The 22129-nt window shown below is 35.7% G+C and overlaps 2 protein-coding genes across 2 annotated transcripts in view; both read left to right on the forward strand.

Annotated features, from left to right (window-relative positions):
* The window catches only part of myo1eb (myosin IEb), a 17067-nt gene extending 8223 nt beyond the window's left edge, over positions 1–8844 (forward strand). Inside the window, exons 11-27 of the mRNA XM_016502433.1 lie at positions 815–895; positions 984–1070; positions 1182–1268; positions 1370–1537; positions 2096–2181; positions 2521–2602; positions 2861–3066; positions 3192–3336; positions 4105–4219; positions 4450–4619; positions 4794–4939; positions 5427–5573; positions 5674–5831; positions 6761–6835; positions 6926–7118; positions 8467–8642; positions 8719–8844. Coding sequence (XP_016357919.1) covers positions 815–895; positions 984–1070; positions 1182–1268; positions 1370–1537; positions 2096–2181; positions 2521–2602; positions 2861–3066; positions 3192–3336; positions 4105–4219; positions 4450–4619; positions 4794–4939; positions 5427–5573; positions 5674–5831; positions 6761–6835; positions 6926–7118; positions 8467–8642; positions 8719–8795 — 2199 coding nt within the window. The 3' untranslated portion in view covers positions 8796–8844. The remainder of the gene's footprint in view (positions 1–814; positions 896–983; positions 1071–1181; positions 1269–1369; positions 1538–2095; positions 2182–2520; positions 2603–2860; positions 3067–3191; positions 3337–4104; positions 4220–4449; positions 4620–4793; positions 4940–5426; positions 5574–5673; positions 5832–6760; positions 6836–6925; positions 7119–8466; positions 8643–8718) is intronic.
* Positions 8845–9709: 865 nt separating this feature from the next.
* Positions 9710–20549, forward strand: LOC107700697 (protein prune homolog). Its single transcript, XM_016502434.1, has 8 exons — positions 9710–9849; positions 13031–13135; positions 13282–13484; positions 14551–14735; positions 14976–15134; positions 15253–15347; positions 17548–17706; positions 19098–20549. The coding sequence occupies exons 1-8, from the start codon at positions 9811–9813 to the stop codon at positions 19506–19508; spliced, it is 1356 nt and encodes a 451-aa protein (XP_016357920.1). The 5' UTR covers positions 9710–9810; the 3' UTR covers positions 19509–20549.
* Positions 20550–22129: the final 1580 nt, after the last annotated feature.

The raw sequence follows: 22129 nt of genomic DNA on the forward strand, positions 1-22129 counted from the left end.
TAGTCTTTGCAACTTTAGGGATCTTATCTATTCACGAACAGCTTGTAACACTCCAAAGAGAAAGGAAAACTTGAAATTGCATCATATTCAATTCAAGTTTTCAATTCAATTCAGGTTTATTTGTATAGCGCTTTTCACGATACAAATCGTTGCAAAGCAACTTTACAGCAAATTAAGTTTCTACAATATTTTGTGGTAGCTTATCAGTGGTGACTGTCAGTTAATGTACATGTGGCAGAAATGTACGGAAAAATCAATTAAAGACGTTATCAATTAAAGATGTAATCAAACAGATGATGAACACTATTAACAGCAAAGGGGTCATATGACCCCTTTAAATTGATCAAAAGTGACAATAAAGACATTTCGAATGTTACAAAAGACTTCTATTCTAAATAAATCCTGTTATTTTGAACTTCCTATTAAACAAAGAATCCTGACAAAAAAAAGTATCAAGGTTTCTAAAAAATATTAAGCAGCACACCTGTTTTCCACATTGATAATAATAAGAAATGTTACTTGAGCGCCAATAATAATTTTCATCAGTGGGCATTTTCATGGTGACCAATTTGCATATTAGAATGATGCTGATGAAAATTCAGTTTTACATCACAGGAATAAATTACATTTTAAAACATATGAAAATAGAACTAACTGTAATGAAATTTCACAATATTTACTGTATTTTGATTAAATAAATGCAGCCTTGGTGAGTGTAAAAATCTTCTTACTGACCCCAAACTTTTGAACGTTAGTATATGTCTCAAAAAGCAAAAGAAAAGTAATTTAAATTAGTTTGTGCTTGTATTTGAAGGCCATAAACAAGGCAATGCAAAAAGACCACGAAGAGTTAAACATCGGAGTTCTGGACATCTATGGTTTTGAAATCTTTCAGGTGAGTTAATTTATGTTTTCTACATGCATCTCTTCTTTTTACTCGTTATATTAATTTTATAAGTAACCACATGCCTTTGCCTCTCTAGAAAAATGGATTTGAGCAATTCTGCATTAACTTTGTGAATGAAAAACTGCAGCAGATTTTTATTGAGCTCACACTAAAAGCAGAGCAGGTGAGAATAATGAATAATTTATGAGAAAGAAATGAGAATACTTTTTAATAAACATATACACACAGAGGTCTCTAGGGAAATGTTTGCTGACGTTTTCCATCTCATTTGCAGGAAGAGTACGTACAGGAAGGAATCAGATGGACCCCCATTGAGTACTTTAACAACAAAGTTGTATGTGACTTAATTGAGTCCAAAGTGGTGAGTTTATACTTTGTAGTTATTCTGCATCAAATCGATTGTCATATGCATAACATCACCCGTTCAACTAATGGCATCTAATGGGCACCTTAATAACCCAGAATCCTCCTGGCATCATGAGCATCCTGGATGATGTGTGCGCCACCATGCATGCAAAAGGAGAGGGTGCAGATCAGACTCTGCTGCAAAAACTGCAGTCGCAAATTGGCACTCATGAGCACTTCAACAGCTGGAACAAAGGTTTCATAGTGCACCACTATGCAGGCAAGGTAAGAGACACTTTTCAAATGTTCAGATGGAGCTCTATATGTAGGTAAATGTCAATTTAGAAAACAATCTTGATAAAATAGGGTTAAGAAATTTAGGAATAAATGGTAAAAAATCACATTTTATAAAATGCACCTGGATGGTTGGCAGTAGTGTGGGTGCAACACTGACTCCTACTGTGGAAGAAGTGTGTTTTCCTTCCACTATACACTGTTGGTTTGACATTAGTTGGCCGTGATGGAATATGTGGAACATTTTCACATCTTTTGTACTGACTTTGGGGGATATTTTACAAAATGGACTTAAACATAATTTTAAACAGAGCTAAAAGTACTGCACTCTGCCAAAATATCTGATAAACAAACACAACTTTGTAAATGAGGGTGTATTAATTCTTCATCAAGAGTTCAGTGCGCCTGCACATTGGTAACATGAGTATTATACTTAAATTAATAATCTGAATTTAGTTGCCCTGAGTGTTTTAGTTTGCTTCTAGCAAGTAGAGTCACTCTGATATTGATTAACTTCTTGGTGAGAGTAATAAGAGTCCTTATTTCCAGGTCTCATATGATGTGAGCGGCTTCTGTGAGAGAAACAGGGATGTGCTGTTCAGCGACATCATCGAGCTCATGCAGAGCAGTGAGTTGTAAGTGGTTATTTGGCTATTTTTACTGCTGTTTTAGCCCAAGCTTTTTAAAAGCCCCTTAATGCACTCATGCACCGATGCACAACATCTGCAGTTCAGCTGTAATTCCTTAATGAAATAATAAATCACATAAATAAATCATAAAATCAATATGGTGTAGCATTTTTATGGAGGATGGTAAATTGTTTTTTTTTTTTTCTTGTGAGATATTCTGTGGTGTATTACTTCACTGCAGGCAGCTCTGTGATTATGTCTTCCATGTGCTGGTAAAGAATAAATGGTATTAGGGCTTCAGAGATGTTTGAAATGATTGATCTCTTTTTCTGGTCATATCCACAGGGCCTTCATCAGAGATTTGTTCCCAGAGAACCTGGAGGCTGAGAAGAGGGGCCGTCCCAGCACTGCAGGTTCAAAGATTAAGGTAAAAGAACTGATCTACAGAACATAGAAATGCACGCTTAACTAGAAATATTCCTACAATTTGATTTAAACAATGTATTATGTTTCAGTTCCTAACAAAAGTTACTGCCCAACTTGCATTTAGTGCCTGGCGAGTGTGGTGGATGCTGTGTGTAGTTACAGTTAGGTATGATACATGAATGTAATGTTATGCTTTTAGATTTGTGTTATGCTATTGTTCATTTTTCTGTCTTTCTTTTTCTCCCTTCTCCCCTTACAGAAACAGGCAAATAATCTGGTCCAGACATTAATGAAATGCACCCCTCACTATATTCGATGCATCAAACCCAACGAGACCAAAAAGGCTCGCGACTGGGAGGAAAGCCGCATCAAACACCAAGTAGAATATCTGGGACTGCGGGAGAACATCCGTGTTCGTAGGGCCGGCTACGCCTTCCGACGTGTCTTCAAGAAATTCCTGCAAAGGTACAATCGCCACTTACCAATGCCTGTCAAGGTGCCAAATGCTATATATGGACTTTTTTGATAAATTGCAAAATACTTAGAAAATGTGATATGATATGACTAACTATTCTTTTATATTTGCTCAGATATGCCATCTTGACCAGAGAAACATGGCCTCAGTGGCGTGGAGATGAGAAACAGGGTGTCCTGCAGCTTTTAAAATCTGTCAATATGGACTCAGACCAATACCAGCTGGGCAAGACCAAAATCTTCATCAAGGCCCCAGAATCTGTATGTACTTTTTTTTGTAACTTGAAGGTAGTGATGTGAACAGATATATTACAGTTATGATTTAATGTGATGTTTTCTCAAATATGAGAAATAAATAACCTAATTCATTAACTGAACATTTGAGGCCATGTTATCTCCCTTTTTTGCTGTTGTAACTAATTTTCTCAGCGGTGGGACAGTTTATTTTAGTCATGGACAAATTGAATTGCTTTGCAGTTTGGCTACTTAAATGCATTCCTTTGGCGTGGTGCAATTAAGCAAAAATTCTTCAGCTGTGGTTCACATGGCCTTATGTTTTTTCAAACTTTGTTTATATAAAATAGACTCTATAGGTGCGTCCAATTTGTGTACTATTCCGTTTTTAGTATACGTAGTGTGAAAAAGTGCATTTCAGATGCCCGGATGTTGCACTTAATTAACCGAAAAAATGAAATGTGGAATGTTGGACACTTTATGCACTCGACTACAGTTATGTACTGGAGGGAGAGGGGCTACCAGACTCCTATGTTGGATGACTAAATAACCTTATAAAATTAAAATACCAGACGAATGAGTACATAGTGCATAGAACAAGTGCATAGTGTATAGTGCATCAATTGTTACACACCTTATATGTTCAGGCTGTTGTCTTGTGAACTTTAATGAGTGGACACACTTGTCAAAGTTGCTTTGGTCATTTTGTGATTGCATTTTGTTGATATTCTGAAAAGTTTTGTTGATATTCAACAGTGATGACTATGAAAAATAAGTATGATTGTCAATCTTTAGTTGTTCCTGCTGGAGGAGATGAGGGAAAGAAAATACAACGGATATGCTCGGGTAATCCAGCAAGCCTGGCGCAAACACATTGCTGTGCGCAAGTATGTCCGCATGCGAGAGGAAGGTAAGAGTTCATACAGATTCCTCTCTTTGATTTGTGCAGAAAAATAATTTTGAAATAATTTTTTTTGGTTTATACTGCGTATAAACGACTAGGTTTGTGTAAAATTGTGTCTGGACCCCCTTTTTCTTCTGTATCAATTAATGAAAATGGACTAATTTAATAAATAGGGCCTTGGGAATACAATCAAATGTACTTCATTTTCAGTCACATTGATTCTGTAATGATTCCAGCCTCTGACCTCCTGCTGAACAAGAAGGAGAGACGAAAGAACAGTCTGAACCGCAATTTCATGGGAGACTACATTGGCATGGACAACCATCCAGAGATTCGGCAGTTCGTGGGTCGTAGGGAGAGGGTTGATTTTGCTGACGTGATGGTCAAATATGACCGCAGATTTAAGGTTGGACTCAAAGTCCCATTTAACATTCTGAAACTTATAGCTCACTTCCTGAGTAACTGTTTAGTAGTAGTTTGTGCTAGTTTACTGAACCAGCAAATGTTTCATTCTGCACATGTAGTTCATCTGACAAATTTCATGTGACCACATACTCACATGCTGTTTCAACACCCACAGACTGTCAAGCGTGACCTCATTCTCACCCCTAAGTTCCTCTATTTGATTGGACGTGAGAAGGTGAAACAGGGTCCTGAGAAAGGCCAGATTCGGGAGGTCTTGAAAAGAATGATCGAGGTGGAAAAGATCCAGTCTGTCTCTCTTAGGTACTCCATCTTGTAATATGCATGATAACCTTTAGGCCTTGAAAGTTCTCCCTACATTAAAGCTTCAAATGATTAATAAATCATACATTTAAATAAGAATGAAAATAAAGGGTTTTCTAACCCTAAGTTCTTAAAGGGATATGAAAATTCTGTCATCATTTGTTCACCCTCAAGTTGTTCCAAACCTGTATCAATTTCTTTCTTCTGCTGAATACAAAAGAAAATATTTTGTAGTTTCTGATTCCCATTGACTTCCATAGTATTTTTTTCCATACTGTCGAAGTTGCTGGAGACCAGCAACTGCTTGCCCACATTCTTTAAAATATCTTCTTTTATGTTCAACAGAAGAAAGAAACTCATACAGGTTTGGAACAACTTGTGGGCGAGTGAATGATGCCTTTAAACCAGTATTTAAGCAGGTTTTCATAATTTTCTAAATTGCATATGGATGGTGAGCAGATCAGTTATTGTACCTCTCTTTCCTCAGCACACTACAGGATGACCTCTTCATAGTGCACGAGGATCAATATGACAGTGTGCTGCAGTCTGTCTTTAAAACCGAGTTCCTCAGTCTTCTGTACAAGCATTACGAGGAAAAAACACAGAAAAAGCTGCCTCTCAAGTTTAACAACCTGTGAGCAATGTTTCCCTCACTGAGAAATGTACCATGTGCTGTATTATTCAGAAAAAGTATGATATGTTGGTCTTGTCATTTCAACATTTTTCTCTATCAGGCTTGAATTTAAGGTGAAGAAAGGAGGATGGGGTCCATTTTCATCTGCTGGCTCTCGACAGATCCAGTTTCAGATGGGTCAGGGTGATGAAGCAGTTCTGAAGCCCAGCAGCAAGGTCCAGACTGTCAGTATTGGACCCGGTCTGCCTAAAAACGCAAGTGAGTCCGTTGAAATTTTGAGTTGTAGTAAAAATGTTTTAAATGCTTACAATACAGTGTTTTACTCTTATAGATTGTGTGTCTGTTTACAGTCGAATTTGTAAAACTTTTGTAATACCTTTATGGGCTATATAATCACTATTTAGTAGTCTTGACACCCATTTTGCATACAATTTTGAGATCATGGAGACATACATATTTCCCCGTTCAAAAGTTTGGGCTGGTAAGTTTTTTTTTTTTAAAGTGTCTCTTATGCTCACCAAGGCTGCATTTATTTGATCAAAAACAGTAATATTGTGAAATATTAATTAGGGCTGTGAAATGATTAATCGTAAGTAATCACATCCAAAATAAATATTTTTAAAATGTATACATGTATGTGTGTGTATTTATAGATACATAATAAATATACACAATACACACACACATATTATGTAAACACACACTTTTATTTTGGACGCGATTAATCGCGATTAATTGTTTGACAGCCCTAATATTAATACAATTTAAAATAACTGAAATGTAATTTATTCCTGTGATGCAAAGCTGAAATTTCAGCAGAAATCATTCTAAGATGCTCATTTGGAAGAAATATACTTATTAACATATAATACATCCAAACATTCGTATTATTATCAATGTTGAAAACAGTTGTGCTGCTTAATATTTTTGTGAAAACAATACATTTTTTTCAGGATAGAAAGTTCAAAAGTGGCAGTGAAAATAGCAGTTTATTGTTACAAAAAATGTCTATTAAAAATGCTGTTCTTTTGATCAATGTAATGCATCATTGCTTATTTAAAAGAATTTATTAAGCATCAAACATTTGAATGATGGTGTATGCATGGTGTGTGTGTATTCTATCCATCCATCCATCCATCCATCCATCCATCTATCTATCTATCTAGTCACAATTATCATTTCTGTAGGACCCACTCGCCGTGACAACCGAAAAAGCAGGTACATGGGGAACCAAAATCGCAATGTAGGCCAGTATTCACGTGGTAAGACCACAATTTTACATATTTCACAAAAGTTGCCACTAAACTGTTTTAGAAATATTTTTAAAATGTTCCTATGGCCTGTGATTTCAGAACCTCCTAAGTCTGATAGTCGAGGAAGAGGAACCCACGGGCAGCCCGCCATTAGGAACTCTCTGCTCCATCAGCAGTCCAGTATGGATCAGCCTACCCTTCCCAGACTCCAGGGATCTCGCCGCAGTCAACGCGAGAGCCACATTGACAGTGATATGGGCTTCATGAAAGTTCCTGATCAGGGCGTGGCAGGGTGAGATGATGTGTTGTATGACAGAATCCCAGATAAATGCAATTAAATGTATTATATCCTCCAAGCCATACTGACTGAAGACTTTACAATCTCGAAACCTGTTTGGCTAAAACTAGATCACAGATCAGTATGTTAATAATTGTAACACAAATATTTAAAGTGGCCCTATTGTGCCATTTTTAATATAGTTTTGGGAGTCTCCTACAATAGATTTACATGCATGCAAGGTCAAAAAATGCTTTCATTTTATCAAAATATTCATTTAATATCACCTCATTTTCCAACGATTCTCAAACTAATTGTTTGAAGCAGTTCTAAGATTCAGTCTCTCTAAACCCCTCCTTTCCGTGAGCCTACTCTGCTCTGATTGGTCAGATGGCCTAGTCTGTTGTGATTGGTCTACCGCGTACATCGCGTGTCGGAAACCATACGCCTACTGCCATAGTTCCGTATTCTGAAACGCTCGATAGGAAATATAAACATCTATTATTTATCATACTTACAGGTTGTGATTCAGTGGAGCCAGCTGGTCCAAATAAACTGGGTACAGAGCCATCTTTCAGGAGCAAACATTTTGTGAATCCCGCGTTGAACTCCCCGAGATTAGAGAAGCTGTCATCAGTAAAATTACGGGAACACAAAAAAAGATTGGGGTTGTACTACTGTGGTACAGTGGAAAAAATGAATTTTAACCACTGATTCTTTGCAGCCTCATCTTTCGGAAGTGAAAATAAAACAAATTTACTTTCACAGCAAATGAATTTACTTTCACAGTGTAGGACACAATGTCTTCCTGACAGGATGTTAACCACACAAAGCTACAGTGTTTGAGGGCGGGTCAAGTTGTTCGCGGCCGGCCAACATAGAACATAGGCGGGCGTGATGTGTAGCCATCACGGAAGTGCGATTCGAATTACTGACGACTCGTTTAGGCTGTTTAGAGTTGATTCCTTCTTTTGGGAGACAATAACTTTATTTATCGTGCACTTTCGGCTTTACAACAGATAATTTACATTCACATACAGCCACATTACAGACTGCATCAAAGGCAATATTCGAAATGGCATAATAGAAATTAATTCTGTTATTCAGGTTATTAAAGTATTTTTTTTCCGTTTTCGATGTCATCTGAATTTAATTTGAATAAATACTCTATCATCATTAGTTTTTTTCAGAGATACTAAAACAAAAAATAATGTGCCAATTTTTATATTATTTTAGTTAATTTTAAAGTGATAGAAATTTTGTTTCAGTTTTTACCAGCAATGTTAGTTTTTATTTTAATTTCAATTATTATTTCAGTTTATTTCAGTCTTCCAAAGGAAATATTCTCTGTGTTTTCTCTCAGAATGCATCGCAGACGTTCGAAAGAGTACAAGCCTCTTCCAGGTTCAGGGAGACCCAAACCCAAACCCAAACCCAGACCCCGCACCCCACAATGCAGAGCACTCTACGCTTATGATGCTCAGGACACAGATGAGCTCCGCTTTCAAGCAGATGAAATCATAGAAATCCTATGTGAAGGTAATCTATTTTTATAATATTAAAAGTGAACTTTATACAGATTACCGCACTAACCCAAGATGTGCTGTCTGCCCAGATCCCTCAGGTTGGTGGCAGGGCCGTCTTCGAGGAAAGGAAGGCATGTTTCCTGGCAACTACGTTGAGAAGATCTAAACCGGCATGCTATTGGACAAAATGTGATTCATAGCAGAAATTCAGTCAAGAAGAACAAAGCATCAGCATTATATCAGAGACACTTAGCGCCGAATCATATCCCCAAGTGCATTGATGTTTACCACACAAGGTGCCACCCTGACAAAAATGTGTTAATATTCATTAGGATCGTACATTAAACCACCTACATAAATCAGATGAAATTTTAGGATGTTTTTTAATAGAAAGTAATGTTAGATGTAAATGTAGAAGAAAAACTATAATGCTGTTTCACCATGTTACCCAGTGTAAAACACTAGTTGTTGTTTTTTTTAATGTGTTTTTGGAGAATAGAATGGATACATCAATATTTTAATGTACTGTATTTTACTAAAGTTGCATTTTAAAGATCCAATTTCTACTTTTTTACTGATATTGTACAATTGTATAAAATCAGAGAAGCTGTTTTTAGATACTCAGACAAAAATAAATACATTTGAATTAATTAAAATTAATTAGTTAATTTGACAAGCACAATTTTTCTTGCCTTTATAGACAAATTTCGAATGAAACAGCAAAATGGGGTGAGACGTTTTAAAGAGTCCATTGAGGGACTTCTCATTCTAGTTAGCATTTGATTGGACAAAAAAAATCTGTGAAGTGCACAAGTCATCATCAATATTTTTGTTTAATTTTCCCTCAAAAGAAATATTTTAATTTTCAAACATGTATATTTGATAAAATATTGGGTCATTTTAATTTGGTCACAGTTTAGGAGAACACTAGCATAGAGATGATTCTCAAGGGTAACACATGGACCCTCTCATTTTAGGGTCTTTCGTGAGTCCACAACATAACTACGTTTCCCGACACACCATGTGACGTCACGACGTAGGTCACGTGTGCTCGTAAACCTGAATTCCGAGTGGCTCAACAGTGAACCACTGAGACGCTGCACTTTACAGAGGCACTGAAGGGCATTTTACACTCCTTCAGGATATTCCGTTACGTGAAAACTCTCGGGCTCTGTGTAACAATGGAGGCATATTTACGGAGCTGTCGTGACGCGCTTAAGGTAAGACTATGGTAACGTTACTGTACGCTAAAAGAGAGGGTTGCGCGTGGTATGTTTGCTTCTACCGTTTTACCCACTTAAAATGTGGCCAGTGTTTGCACTGTGCGTGTTGAGAAATTCATAAACATGAGTGTGTTTGCCGTGTATGATGGCTTGGTGTGATAAATAATGTATGCTTTGTTTGATACACACTTGAAATTGACACAAGTCATATGGTATGACGCGCGTGTAGACGCTGTGACCGCATGCGCCAATGATAGAAACAACCACATGCATTGAAACTACACACGCATGCTTGTTTTTGTTTTTAAATTGTATAATAACAATACTTTTATCATAATGTTATTTATACGTGTTTTAATGTTATTATATTTTATTTTAAAAAAGTACATTAAGTTATATATATATTATATATTAAATTTACACATTCTTCATTTACAAATGTACACACTTTTTATAATTATACACATTTGCTATTAAAAGCGGTTTAAAACAAATTTAATGAGCTGTTTGGTTCAAATGCATCTTTTGGAGACTATTTTCTAAAGGTGCTGTCAGTATGTTTAGTCAATAAGAACAATTCCCACTTTTCTAGTTGTTCAGCTTAATGCACTCAGTTTCAAAACTGAAGGTGGCCCTATTTGCAGAGACAATAACACCTGCTGTCCGGTGCACATGATCCTGACAGCATCTGTCCAACAGCAGTGCATCTCTCTACCCAAAACACTGTTGTTTTAAACCCAAACACCCTGACACCTGCACTCACCCACTGCTGGGCCGATATACTGAAGCCCCGTGTTTACTTGGAGATGGGTTCTTTAACTAATTCAGTCAATGATTGAAGAAATGATTCGGTTGCACTTGTGGTCATAGTGCTTTTTGTCTGCATTGAAGCGTGAGTTTTCAAATAGATCGCACACTAGAGCTCTTTCTACCCTGACCCGAGACCCGCAGGTTCTGTACAGTTTACTCACCGTCCCGTGGTCCATTTCACATTGCAGTGACTAACTTCCTGTGCTGTCCTCCGGCCATGCACATACGGACATGAATAAGCATGTTTTTCCTGCACTTCCCCATCTAACAGAGATTTTGGTGATGATTATCACATGAGAAAGAGGGATCTTGCCAAAACCTTACCCGAAACAAGCCTCACCCCTGGTCTGTGCCAGTTGTGAGCTCAGTCACTCTGTGTTGACAGCCCGTCGTCCAGCATTTCAAACAAACCCCAGCTGGCAGCCCAGATCAGAGTACATCATTTAATGTTGACGTCACAGATGGCTTCTGTATTCGGCTGGAGTAATGGAGCAGGCCAAATGCTAATTAACGCTGGATGAGGAGTCATCATGTGGAGGGATAAAAGGTTTTATTGAATCCAGGGCGATGCGTTCGGTGTTATTCTATTAAAAGTGCTTTTCATCTTGCAAGTGGTCCAGCAAATAGGCTTCGAAATAGAGTTGTTAGTTCTTAAGTTCCAAAATAAAAAGAGAGAGAGAGAGAAAAGCACATTTTAAGAAACATAATCCATAACTACACTACTGTTTGAAAGTGTTGGTCAGTGTTTTTTATAAAGAAAGTAATACTTTCATTCAGCAAGGATCCATTAAATTGACCAAAACTTACAGTAAAGACATTTATAATGTTACAAAAGATTTCTTTTTCAAATAAATGCTGTTCTTTTGACATTTCTGTTCGTCAAAGAAAATCAAAAAATTATTCAGCAGCAACTGTTTTCAAACTCGATAATAATAAATGTTTTTCACAGTGTTTTCACAAGAATAATATATTTAAAAAGAAAGAGTTATTTTAAATTGTAATAATATTTCACAATATTACTGTTTTTACTCTTTTTTAAAAAATGCAGCCTTGGTGAGGAAAAAAGTCATCAGAAACATTAAAAATCTTACAGACTCCAGACTTTTTTTTTTTTTTTACAGTAGTGTATATTCCAAGTCTTCTGAAGCTGTACTATTATTCATCATGTTCGGAACAACACTGAAATTGAAGTTATTTTACTCAAAATCTGCAGTGCCCTTCACCATAGCTCTCAAATATCATTTTCGCCTCTGTATATTGTTACTTACTGTGAAATCGTTTACAAGACATGCAAAAACAAAAGCCATTATTGTTAGCATTAAATGTTTTCACACAATATTTGAATATGTGGAAGTGTGGATGAGATTTGAGCTGTGGCAGAGGACGATTTTCAGCTAATAAAACAGATCTGTTCCTCACAAATACATCATTTGACTATATAGTGCATAAGTTATGTGGCCTACTTTTTTTTCTTTTGATAAACCCTAGTCACTGTATGTATGTATTTTATTGTATGAACAAGAGCAGTGTCAGCATTCATCAAAACATCTTTTATGTCGAACAGAAAAAAAAAGTCTTGGAAGTTGAGCAAATGATGACAGAAGTTTCATTTTTGGGTTAACTATCCCTTTAAGAACAAATATTAAACTTGAAAGAAAATGAGTTTGTTGTCATTCATGTTATCATCTGTTAAAGGAATACACTGCTTTACTAAATCTGGTGAGAAGTCACAAAATGTGTTGTATCTCTGACACATTACCTCCCACTGGCTGCCGGTAATATAGAGCGACCGACCAGGTGATCATAAGTTCAACATTGTTTGTCAGATGAAGCTCTTTGTGGAGCTGGAAGTCTTCACAGTCTGTTGGATGCATTTTCAGCTTGTCATGTACTTGCTGCTTGCAGTAAATATTTATGCGTAGGTAGGGATGTAACGATTCACTCAACTCACGATTCGATTCGATTCACGGTTTTGATTTCACGATTCGATTCACGGTTATTATAATTTTTTTTAACAAAATTAGATTTAAGACAAATTATAAATTAAATGTGTCCTTTTATTATTGCTTGGACAAAATGCTGCACATTTCTTTGTGAAATTGAAATATAATACTATAATAATATACTAATATAGCACTTGCATACATATTTGAATCGGTTTTCAACCGGCTCGCAGTTAATCGTTACATCTCTATGCGTAGGTAATGTCACAGAAACCAAAAACAGACATTCTAGTTTTGTATTTCAGCCTGGTTTAATAGAGGCCACCAACGCCTTATTATGAAGAACTAGGTTTGCAGTTATATGTTATGAATTCTTGTCCTCTATTAGTCCAGCAGCCTGTGACATTGTTCTCTTTCACTCTCAGGGTTGTAGTAAGAACAGCCCAGGGCTGCATGTCGTAATGGGAAATGAGGCTTGTGATATGGACTCCATGGTATCAGCCCTGACCTTCGCCTACTTTCTTTCAAAGGTATGCAATCCCCAACCTAATAAACCACTTTTGCTGCGGTGTTCTTGGAAAACTTGAGAATTGTGGCAGAGATAATAGACGTGATAATTTTGTGCTAGAGGATGGGGATTATTGTTTTGTTCATCATTATTGTTGTCCTCTCATAGAGTCTTGATTGTAAGAAGATGCCGGTCCCTGTACTCAACATCCCACGGGCTGAGTTCCCCTTGCGCTCTGACAGCATCTTTCTTCTGAGAGAGACCGGTCTGTCGCAGGACTGCCTGCTGTTCAGAGACGAGGTGGCCCTCCACGGCCTGCACAAGAATAAACAACTGATGCTGACCCTAGTCGACCACAATATTCTGCCCAGGTCAGTCTTCTGTTCTGTAGCACATATGCAATATGTGTAGTACACCATGTTCCATCTTCACATAAAAAATTAATGCAGTTTTAGAGTAATTAATGAACTGAGTTTGGGGTCAGTAAGATTTGTTGTTTTTGAAAGGAATTAATACATTTATTCAGCAAGGATGGGTTAAATTCATCAAAAGTGACAGTAAAGACTTTTATAATGCTCCAAAAAATTTCCATTTGAAATAAATGCCATTCTTTGAGCTGTCAATTCATCAATTGAGCATTCATTTCATCAAGGATGCTGAAAAATGTCATGGTTTCCAACAAAAAATATTAAGCACCAGCACACCTGTTTTCATTGATAATAATCGGAAATGTTTCTTATGCACCAAGTCATTGTATTAAAATGATTTCTGAAGGATCATGTGATACAGAGACTGGAGTAATGACTGTTGAAAATGTAGCTTTGCAATCACAGGAATAAATTACACTTGTTCTTTTAAATTGTAATTTTAAATTGCTGAGCATATAAGAGACTTTCAAAAAATTACATAATCTCATCTGCCAACTTTTAAACAATAGTAGTTATGTATTTAAAATAATACATTTATAATAATAGCCATTAATTGCAATAGAATTATGAAGCATTTTACTGAACCATATGCCTGAATGTATGTAAAGGGTCTCTTTAAAAATGAATGGCAACAAAAAATAAATATCAGAATATTGTTAATACAGTTATTGTATATTAATCTAATTAGTGCACCATTAATAGCTACATATAAAGTGTTTATTGTACTGAACCTGTGACCACAGAAGCAGGATACGTGCTGAAATGTGAGACATTTTTAAAATATATTCATATAAATAATAACCCATAAAATAAATATATTCTATAAATATAATAAATATATTCATATTCTAATATTAATAAATATTAGAATATGCAATAATATGTAAATATTATTATTATTATTATTATTATTATTATTATTTTTAAATCTGTGAAATGCCAATCATTCTGAAGTGAATATCAGGAAATTTGGTCAGTTCTTTTATAATAAATCTGTGTTATTCTGTAGTGCTGACAGTGAACTGGAGGACGCAGTTGTGGAAGTAATTGACCATCACCTCCTACAGAGGCCCACATCCCCCTCCTGCCCTGTCACTGTGGAGCCCGTGGGCTCCTGTGCCACCTTGGTTACAGAGCGCATAGCCCAAAAAGCACCTGAGGTGCTCGACCAACAAGTGGCTCAGCTTTTATACGGTGAGTGTCATGGCGATGTGATAAACACAGAGGAATGTGAGCTCTCACAGCATGACTGCTATTCAATCTGTTAGACGCTGTTGTTAGACATCAGATGGGCTCAGCATGGTCTTCAGTGGCATTTAGCCGGAGGAGATAGTCAGTTTGTTCTTGGTACCCTCTAGATTTGACTTGATAGAGATGTGAGATGTCAGCAGAAAGATAAAATCTTGTTAACTTGCATAATGTATGTGTTGAAAGGTGCCATTATCCTAGACTGTGTTAACATGGCACCTGAGGCAGGCAAAGTCACCCCTAAGGACAGCCAGTACGCCGTCTTTCTGGAGAAACGTTTTCCCAAACTGCCTCAGAGGGGTGCTCTCTTTCAGTCGCTACAGAATGCCAAGTTTGATGTGTCAGGTGAGAGGATCTTTTACTGTGTAATGAAACAAACCACTTGATGTAGACATAATAAACAGTATAATTTGAAAGCATGCATTCATCAAAAGTAATTTCACGGTACTGTTCTGTATTTCAGGCCTCTCCACGGAACAGATGCTGTTGAAAGACATGAAAGCAGCATCTGGTGGGGATCTAAAATTAGCTGTCAGTGTCATTTACATGACACTAGAGGTCAGTGCTGTTATTTGACATATTTCACTTGACCTCTAATAGCTTCTACAATCTCTGAAGCTTGCAATGTCTTGATTTGATTGTTTTTGCTGATACCGCTTTTAACAAAAATTATATTTTTGCAGATATATACAAATTCTGATTTGTCACTTTATTGCATTTTTTTTTTTGTCACCTGATTGGTGTTTTGTTTTGTGTTTGAATTGTGTTTTTAAAGGATTTAATCACACTCTTAAGTTATTTTTTTTGTAATTGTTGTAGCAAAATTCTATAATGTCTGTTGAATTTTTTTTCTTTCATTGCTTTTCTTTCAAACAGACACGTCTGTTTTTTTAATTGCAATATTACATAGGAACAATGAAAGAAGTAATATAATACTAATATGATCATTTCAATAGGGGTTTTAAACAATAAAACTTTTTTTGTGATGGAACATTACAAATTACTCACACCTCAGTCTATTTTATTAACTATTAAATGTGATTCAGTACTGAACAATTGTTTGCTATACATGCAGAATGTATTCTTGTTTTTTTAAAAGTAACTTTGGATTTCATCTTGAAATTATAAACTACTTTTAGCGCAAGTTGCTGAATAAACAGCAATGTGATGCATGGTCAAAAACAAAAGATGCTTGTTTTATGCCTGTGTATACAGTGCTGCTTGAAAGTTTGTGAACCCTTTAGAATTGTCTATTTCTGCATAAATATGACCCAAAACCTGGAGGAAATTCAAGACCACTGTTACCCTCCCCATGAGTGGTCCACCAACAAAGAACACTCTAAAAGCAAGACGTGTAAAAGTCCACTAGGTTTCAAAGGACTGCAAATATAGAAAATTCTAAAGGGTTCACAAACTTTCAAGCAGCACTGTATACTATAGGTGATTGTATTGGTGCATCTCTATAACCTATAAGTTATGTATGGAATCTCATTGCATACTTGCAGCATTTCTAAAACTCTCTAGCAGGACTATTTCTGATGCTTATTTTAAATTTAGAAGATCACTATGGGATCATATTCCCGCCAAATGTATTGCAGTCACGGATAAAAAAAATAACAAGCGTGAAACCAAAATTTTAAAACTCAAGTAAAATTATATTGCACAAAGTTTAAAAATGAAAGCAAAGGTTTCAGAATAGCAAACAATGGTCACGGATCAAAAAATAATAAGTGTAAATCAAAAATTTAATAACGCAGTAAAAAAAATAATAAGCACGAATCATAACTTTAAACACATTTAAAATCATATTGCACAAAACTGAAATATTAATGCAAAATTATCCGAATTGCACACAAAATCTAACTGTCGACTAGCAGTGGAAGTCAGATTTCCCCCTAGTGGAAGATTTGCTAACTCATATTCATAAATTCTCAAGGGAACGTCTCTGAATTAACTGATGCTAGCGCCCCACAGGTTGAAAACCCCTGCCATAGATCACATGCAAATTACATGTTTCCTCCTAAATGAAGTGAATCTTGTGTTTGTGCTATGCATTTAGCCTCAGTACTTGGTTCCACAAAGAGAGAGAGGAAATGTAGATTCTGAAATGTAAGGAGCTACTGTTGTGGGCACAAAGTGTGCTCATGTGCCCATCCTCATGACTCATGTGAATTCCTCATTAATACTGAAGCACAACTGATTCCAAGTCAGACACACCCAGACTCACCGCAGGGCTGGGCGGCCTGTCTCGCACACCCACTGATTACACCAGACGTTAACCTCCGTGACAGACTCTACACTTCTCTTGTTAGTACACATACAATATTAAGACATGATGTTGCTGAATCAGATGTGAGAAGTATCAAAACTTTCTTTGTTCACACTATAGGAGACTTTTTTTTTTTTTACATTGTATAGCAAGTCCAAAAAATAAGTCCCCGATATTTTAATTATAACACTTGAAAAATAAATGATATTACCCACAGAATCTCAATTATTACTTCAAAGTAATAATGCCACTTATTTAATGTTTATTACATAATTATTTTAACTGTCAAATTACCAAAGAAGTTAATCAGAAATATTTGTCAAATGATTCAGAAGAGATCAGAGATGTCATAAAATGAAATGTTTGATCTGTGCATATTTTAAAGACTACATTTTTCAGGTGTAAATACCTTGCACTGATAAATGTTATTAAATAAAAAAAAAATGAAAAATTTATGCACACGTCTTAAAAGTGCTGTTCTGTCTTTAGGCTTTTCTTCAGAGGCGTGGACTACAGCAGGACCTCTGTGAGTTCTGCCACAATCACAACTACAACCTGGTGGTTGCCATGACAATCTCTTTCAATGACAGCAAAGAGCCCTTCCGACAGTTAGCCGTCTACAGTTCCAGCACTGTCTACAGGGAAGAGGTACTCAGTGCTTTATACCAAAGACTATAGAATACCCAAGACGTGTCACTCGTATAGTTATGAATGGGGAAAAATGCAAAGCTCAATATGGCCGCACAATCGCAGGAAGCCCCGCCTTCTGAATGAAAGAGTCAATCGCTAATGGTAAAGTCAGCACGTCACTGCAGCTGCCGTTAGAAGTCCGGGTTGCTATAGAAACAGTCAGGGCTCAGGACTGCGCATGCGCACTGGCTGATCTAGCCTGAATAATAAGCTTTTATAATGCTATTTGAGCAAAATAAACAACATTTATGACACAGTTGATATCAGATTTCTTTGGTGATTTCAAATATGAAATTTAATCGCAAGCTTAGTGAACAGTTTTGTAGAATTTGATATTTCCCCATTCAAAGAGATAGGAGTTGCACTTGCATGCCCGAGAGGCGTTTCAAAGATGGCCGCCGAGTGACATGACTTGTCTTAAAGGGACTTTGTTTATACCTTTCTGGGAATGAAGGTTCAAATGGCTTACCTATAATTGACTCTGCATATTTGGCCAGATTAGAAGTTTAAAAATATAGAAAATTAATTTTGAAACACAAAGCACATTCTTATGGTAAACCCTCAGCAAGGATTAAGATCAGAAAAGATCTTTCTAACCAGTTTACAGGGTTTCCCAGTTTGTCCTTTATTATGCTTTATTTCCAGTCTTTTAATGTTGTAATGTAAAAAATGGCAACCATTGCTTGAGCCAGTCAATTCCTGATCACTGAATATAGTTTTTTACTTGGAAATACAATACTGTTCAAAAGTAAGATTTTTTTGAAATTCTTTTATTCAGCAAGGATGCATTACATGGATCAAAAGTGACAGTATATGACATTTATAATATTACAAAAGATGTTTATTTCAAATAAATGATTTATTTGAACATTCTATTCATCAAAGAATCCTGAAAAAAATGTATCACAGTTTGCACAAAAATATTCAGTGTCACACCACTGAAGATAATAATAAGAAATGTTTCTTGAGCACCAAATCAGCATATTAGATTGATTTCTGAAGGATCATGTGACACTGAAGCCTGGAATAATGGCTGCTGAAAATTCAGCTTTGCATAACAGGAATAAATTACATTTTAAATATATTAAAACAGAAAAAAAACAAGTTTAAATTGTAGTAATATTTAACAATATTAACTGTAATTTTGCTAAATAAATGCGATATTAAATGATGAATAAATGAAAAATGCTGAGCATAAGAAACTTATTTCTAAAATATTGAAAATCTTACCGATCCTAAACTTTTCAACAGTAGTGTATAAAATAAAATAAATTGTGAATGACATTTCCAGTTGAATTAAAGATTTTTCTCACTTTACTAATTGATATCTGTATTTTCTTTTTTCATAGATGAGTAAAGCACTAGAAAAAGCCAAAAACAACATTCTGGACCTTAAGCCAATGAGCAGTTCATATCCGGATGTGAAGGCCTTTATACAGGGTAACACATTAGGATCCCGCAAGAAGGTAATGCCCATAATCACAGACTTCCTGAAGGAGAGGGAAAAGAAAGCGTATCAATGTGGGAACATAGAGGACCTAGATCTGGACGATGATTCCAATCAGAACCAGAGTGAATCACAACAATGTCCCGAGGACGCTGGGATTGAGGATGATACCCAAGTTCCTCCAACACCAATGAACAGTCTGGTGGAGGGTTGTCCCTTAGACAATGGCCTACCAAAAATCAGTCCTGAGGTTTTGGTGGAGAAAGTTAGCAAGATGGCCAGCATGGAGGACACGTCTCCTGAGGGACAGTGATGAGAATCTGTTGTCAAAGAGAGTCTTGAATACGAGCTGGAGAAGGAAAGTCCTTCTGCATCTTCAAGAGGATGAAGTGCATATCCAACAGTGCTGCATCAGGGCATGAGAATGAAATGGCACTTTTTTGATCTGGGTAACTCACAAAGGTACGATAGTCTGAAGAGACCATTCGGTTGACTGGTACATGATCATTCGAATGGAGCATTACATAAATGCATTATATGTACAATGTTTAAAGTTTGGCTGCCGTAAAAAAAACAAATTCAGGTTTAGGCTGTTTATTTATTGTTCACAGTCATATTCATGTTTGATCTTCTAAATTAATCAGAAGTCTCATTAAGACATATAAGCACATTATCTAAAATTTACTATAAGCACCCAGTGCAAGCTAGCTACTGACAGTGCGTAATGAATTTCTGGTATTATACAATTAATTATAACATGGTAGCTATCGTTGCTTTTGATGCCAGTAACATACTTCATTCTTCGTAGTGTTAATTAAAGAAGTTATTTTCAGCTTGTCTGCACATCACCTCTGTGGCATGGCATTGATTTCCCCAGAAAATCATTTTGACTTCTCCCTTGATTTATAAAAGCAAATGGAAATTGCATTTACAGTAAGACTCTCACAGTATTATCCTAGCAGGCAAGCAATTTTTTAATCTCATGTGGATACTGAGCTAAACTACCAGTAACACCCCCCTCTGTGGCCTTTTGCATGTTATAGGTGTTAACTGACCTGCTCCTGCTTAGAATCAGGGCACCTGCATTTTAGTCATTGAGATTTTACCATTAACTACCAAAGACCTCAGTTATATTTGTGTGTGAGGCATGTTAAACATTTGATCATTTGAGATTTAAAACTTCAGTATTCTGTTCATTTATATTATTTTATGTTACATAATTTATTTGATGATTTGATGGCTTTGGGTATATTAGGGTTGAAAAAAATAGTTTTTTCATGAACAGTCAGTTTGATTTGTTATATGGCCTCTAGTTGGGCTGCACGATTATGACAAAAATCATAATTGTCGATTATTCCCTTGAAATTGTAATTGCGATTATTCATTACAATTATTACAATTTACATTGAATGATGTTTATACCATTGTTTGATGCAACTGCATGCCGTATTTTAATATGAAAATAAACAAGCAAAACATTTTTTAGTGCTTTTCTATAGTATTAAGCCTCAAATGTCAAATATACATCGGATTGGTTTCTTCTTTAAATTAAAAAAAAGTAAAAATATGAATGGTATTATAATGTTATACTAAAACTAAAATTAAAATAATGGAAAAAAAACCTTAAGATAACATGTAGAAAGAAAAAAGCGCATTTTAAGCACGCAGAATAACATAAGTGGACTTTAAACGATTACGTAATTGTGGCATCCATAATTGTAATCGCGATTAGAAATTCGATTAATTGTGCAGCCCTAGCCTGTAGCTTATTAGCAGATTCATTCATGCTGGACTATCACTATAATTATAATATTCATTATATTAATAAATACAAAGGCTCAGTCCAAGGCATTTTAAAGGCCTAATTGGACGAATCTTATATAATAACATGTTTTATCGGACAGTTATAGAAGGATGTTTTTTTTTTCCCATAGACAAAAAAGAGCTAATTTAGTTACGAGTTAAACAAAATCAGTTAATATTGGACTTGAAACATATAAGATGGTATGTTGGTGTTTTGAGGTGTTGTGTACCCCCTGTGAATTAACCCTGACCAATAGTTTGGTGAGATTTGACATGGTGACAGCAGAGGATTGCTGCATGCTGCCTCAGGAGAACTAAGCACATTTTTACTAGTCGATTCCGCCAAACTATATAACAACAATATCATAATAATGTTATTGATTTTGTATGAAATGCTGATTTAATCTAAATGTATTAATGTGCTATGGTTGTGAAACAGGACATTCGAGAGCACATCCTCTGTCAAGTATTTTATTGCCAAGGACTTTTTTTATTTTATGTTCTCTGTGACTGAGTATGAATAAAACATTTTCAAATAGTTCCATATGTAGTTTGTGAGCTTTTTCTGTACAAAGACACAGTTTCATTGCAGTCTCATTTTTTATTTTTCTTGGACTAATAGTTCGGGGTCAGTAATATTTTGTCATGTTTCTTATCCTCATCAAGGCTGCATTTATTTGATTAAAAAACAGGAAAATCATTAATATAGTGAAATATTATTACAATGTAATATTCAAATACAAATATGTTATAAAAATGTATATTGTCAACATTCATTGCTAAAGTTTTCAGTGTCTCACGATCCTTTATAAATCATTCTAATATGCTAATTTGGTGCTCAAATAACTTCTTGTTATCAGTGTTGAAACCAGTTGTGCGGCATAATATTTTTGTGGAAATATTTTAAGATTCTTTGAATAAAAAGATTAAAAGAACAACATTTATTTGAAATAGCTTTTATTTGAATAATGTAAATGTCTTTACTGTCACTTTTGATCAGATTAATGAATCCTTGCTGAATAGAAGTATTAATCTTACTGATAAACTTTTGAACAGTAGTGTATGCACCTAATAGAATACAAACAGCTAAATACATGGAGTAGCTAATAGTTTTTAAAGAGGCCTGTAACC

The sequence above is a fragment of the Sinocyclocheilus anshuiensis genome, unplaced genomic scaffold, assembly GCF_001515605.1.
Source record: "Sinocyclocheilus anshuiensis isolate Anshui unplaced genomic scaffold, SAMN03320099.WGS_v1.1 scaffold782, whole genome shotgun sequence".
NCBI lineage: Eukaryota > Metazoa > Chordata > Actinopteri > Cypriniformes > Cyprinidae > Sinocyclocheilus > Sinocyclocheilus anshuiensis.

What these genes read in the sequence shown, in the direction of transcription:
- LOC107700697 (XM_016502434.1), top strand. Translation starts at nt 9,811, where the DNA reads ATGGAGGCATATTTACGGAGCTGTCGTGACGCGCTTAAG. An exon ending in GACCACAATATTCTGCCCAG is followed by an intron (nt 13,485 to 14,550) that starts GTCAGTCTTCTG and finishes GTTATTCTGTAG; the next exon opens with TGCTGACAGTGAACTGGAGG. An exon ending in GCACTGTCTACAGGGAAGAG is followed by an intron (nt 17,707 to 19,097) that starts GTACTCAGTGCT and finishes CTTTTTTCATAG; the next exon opens with ATGAGTAAAGCACTAGAAAA.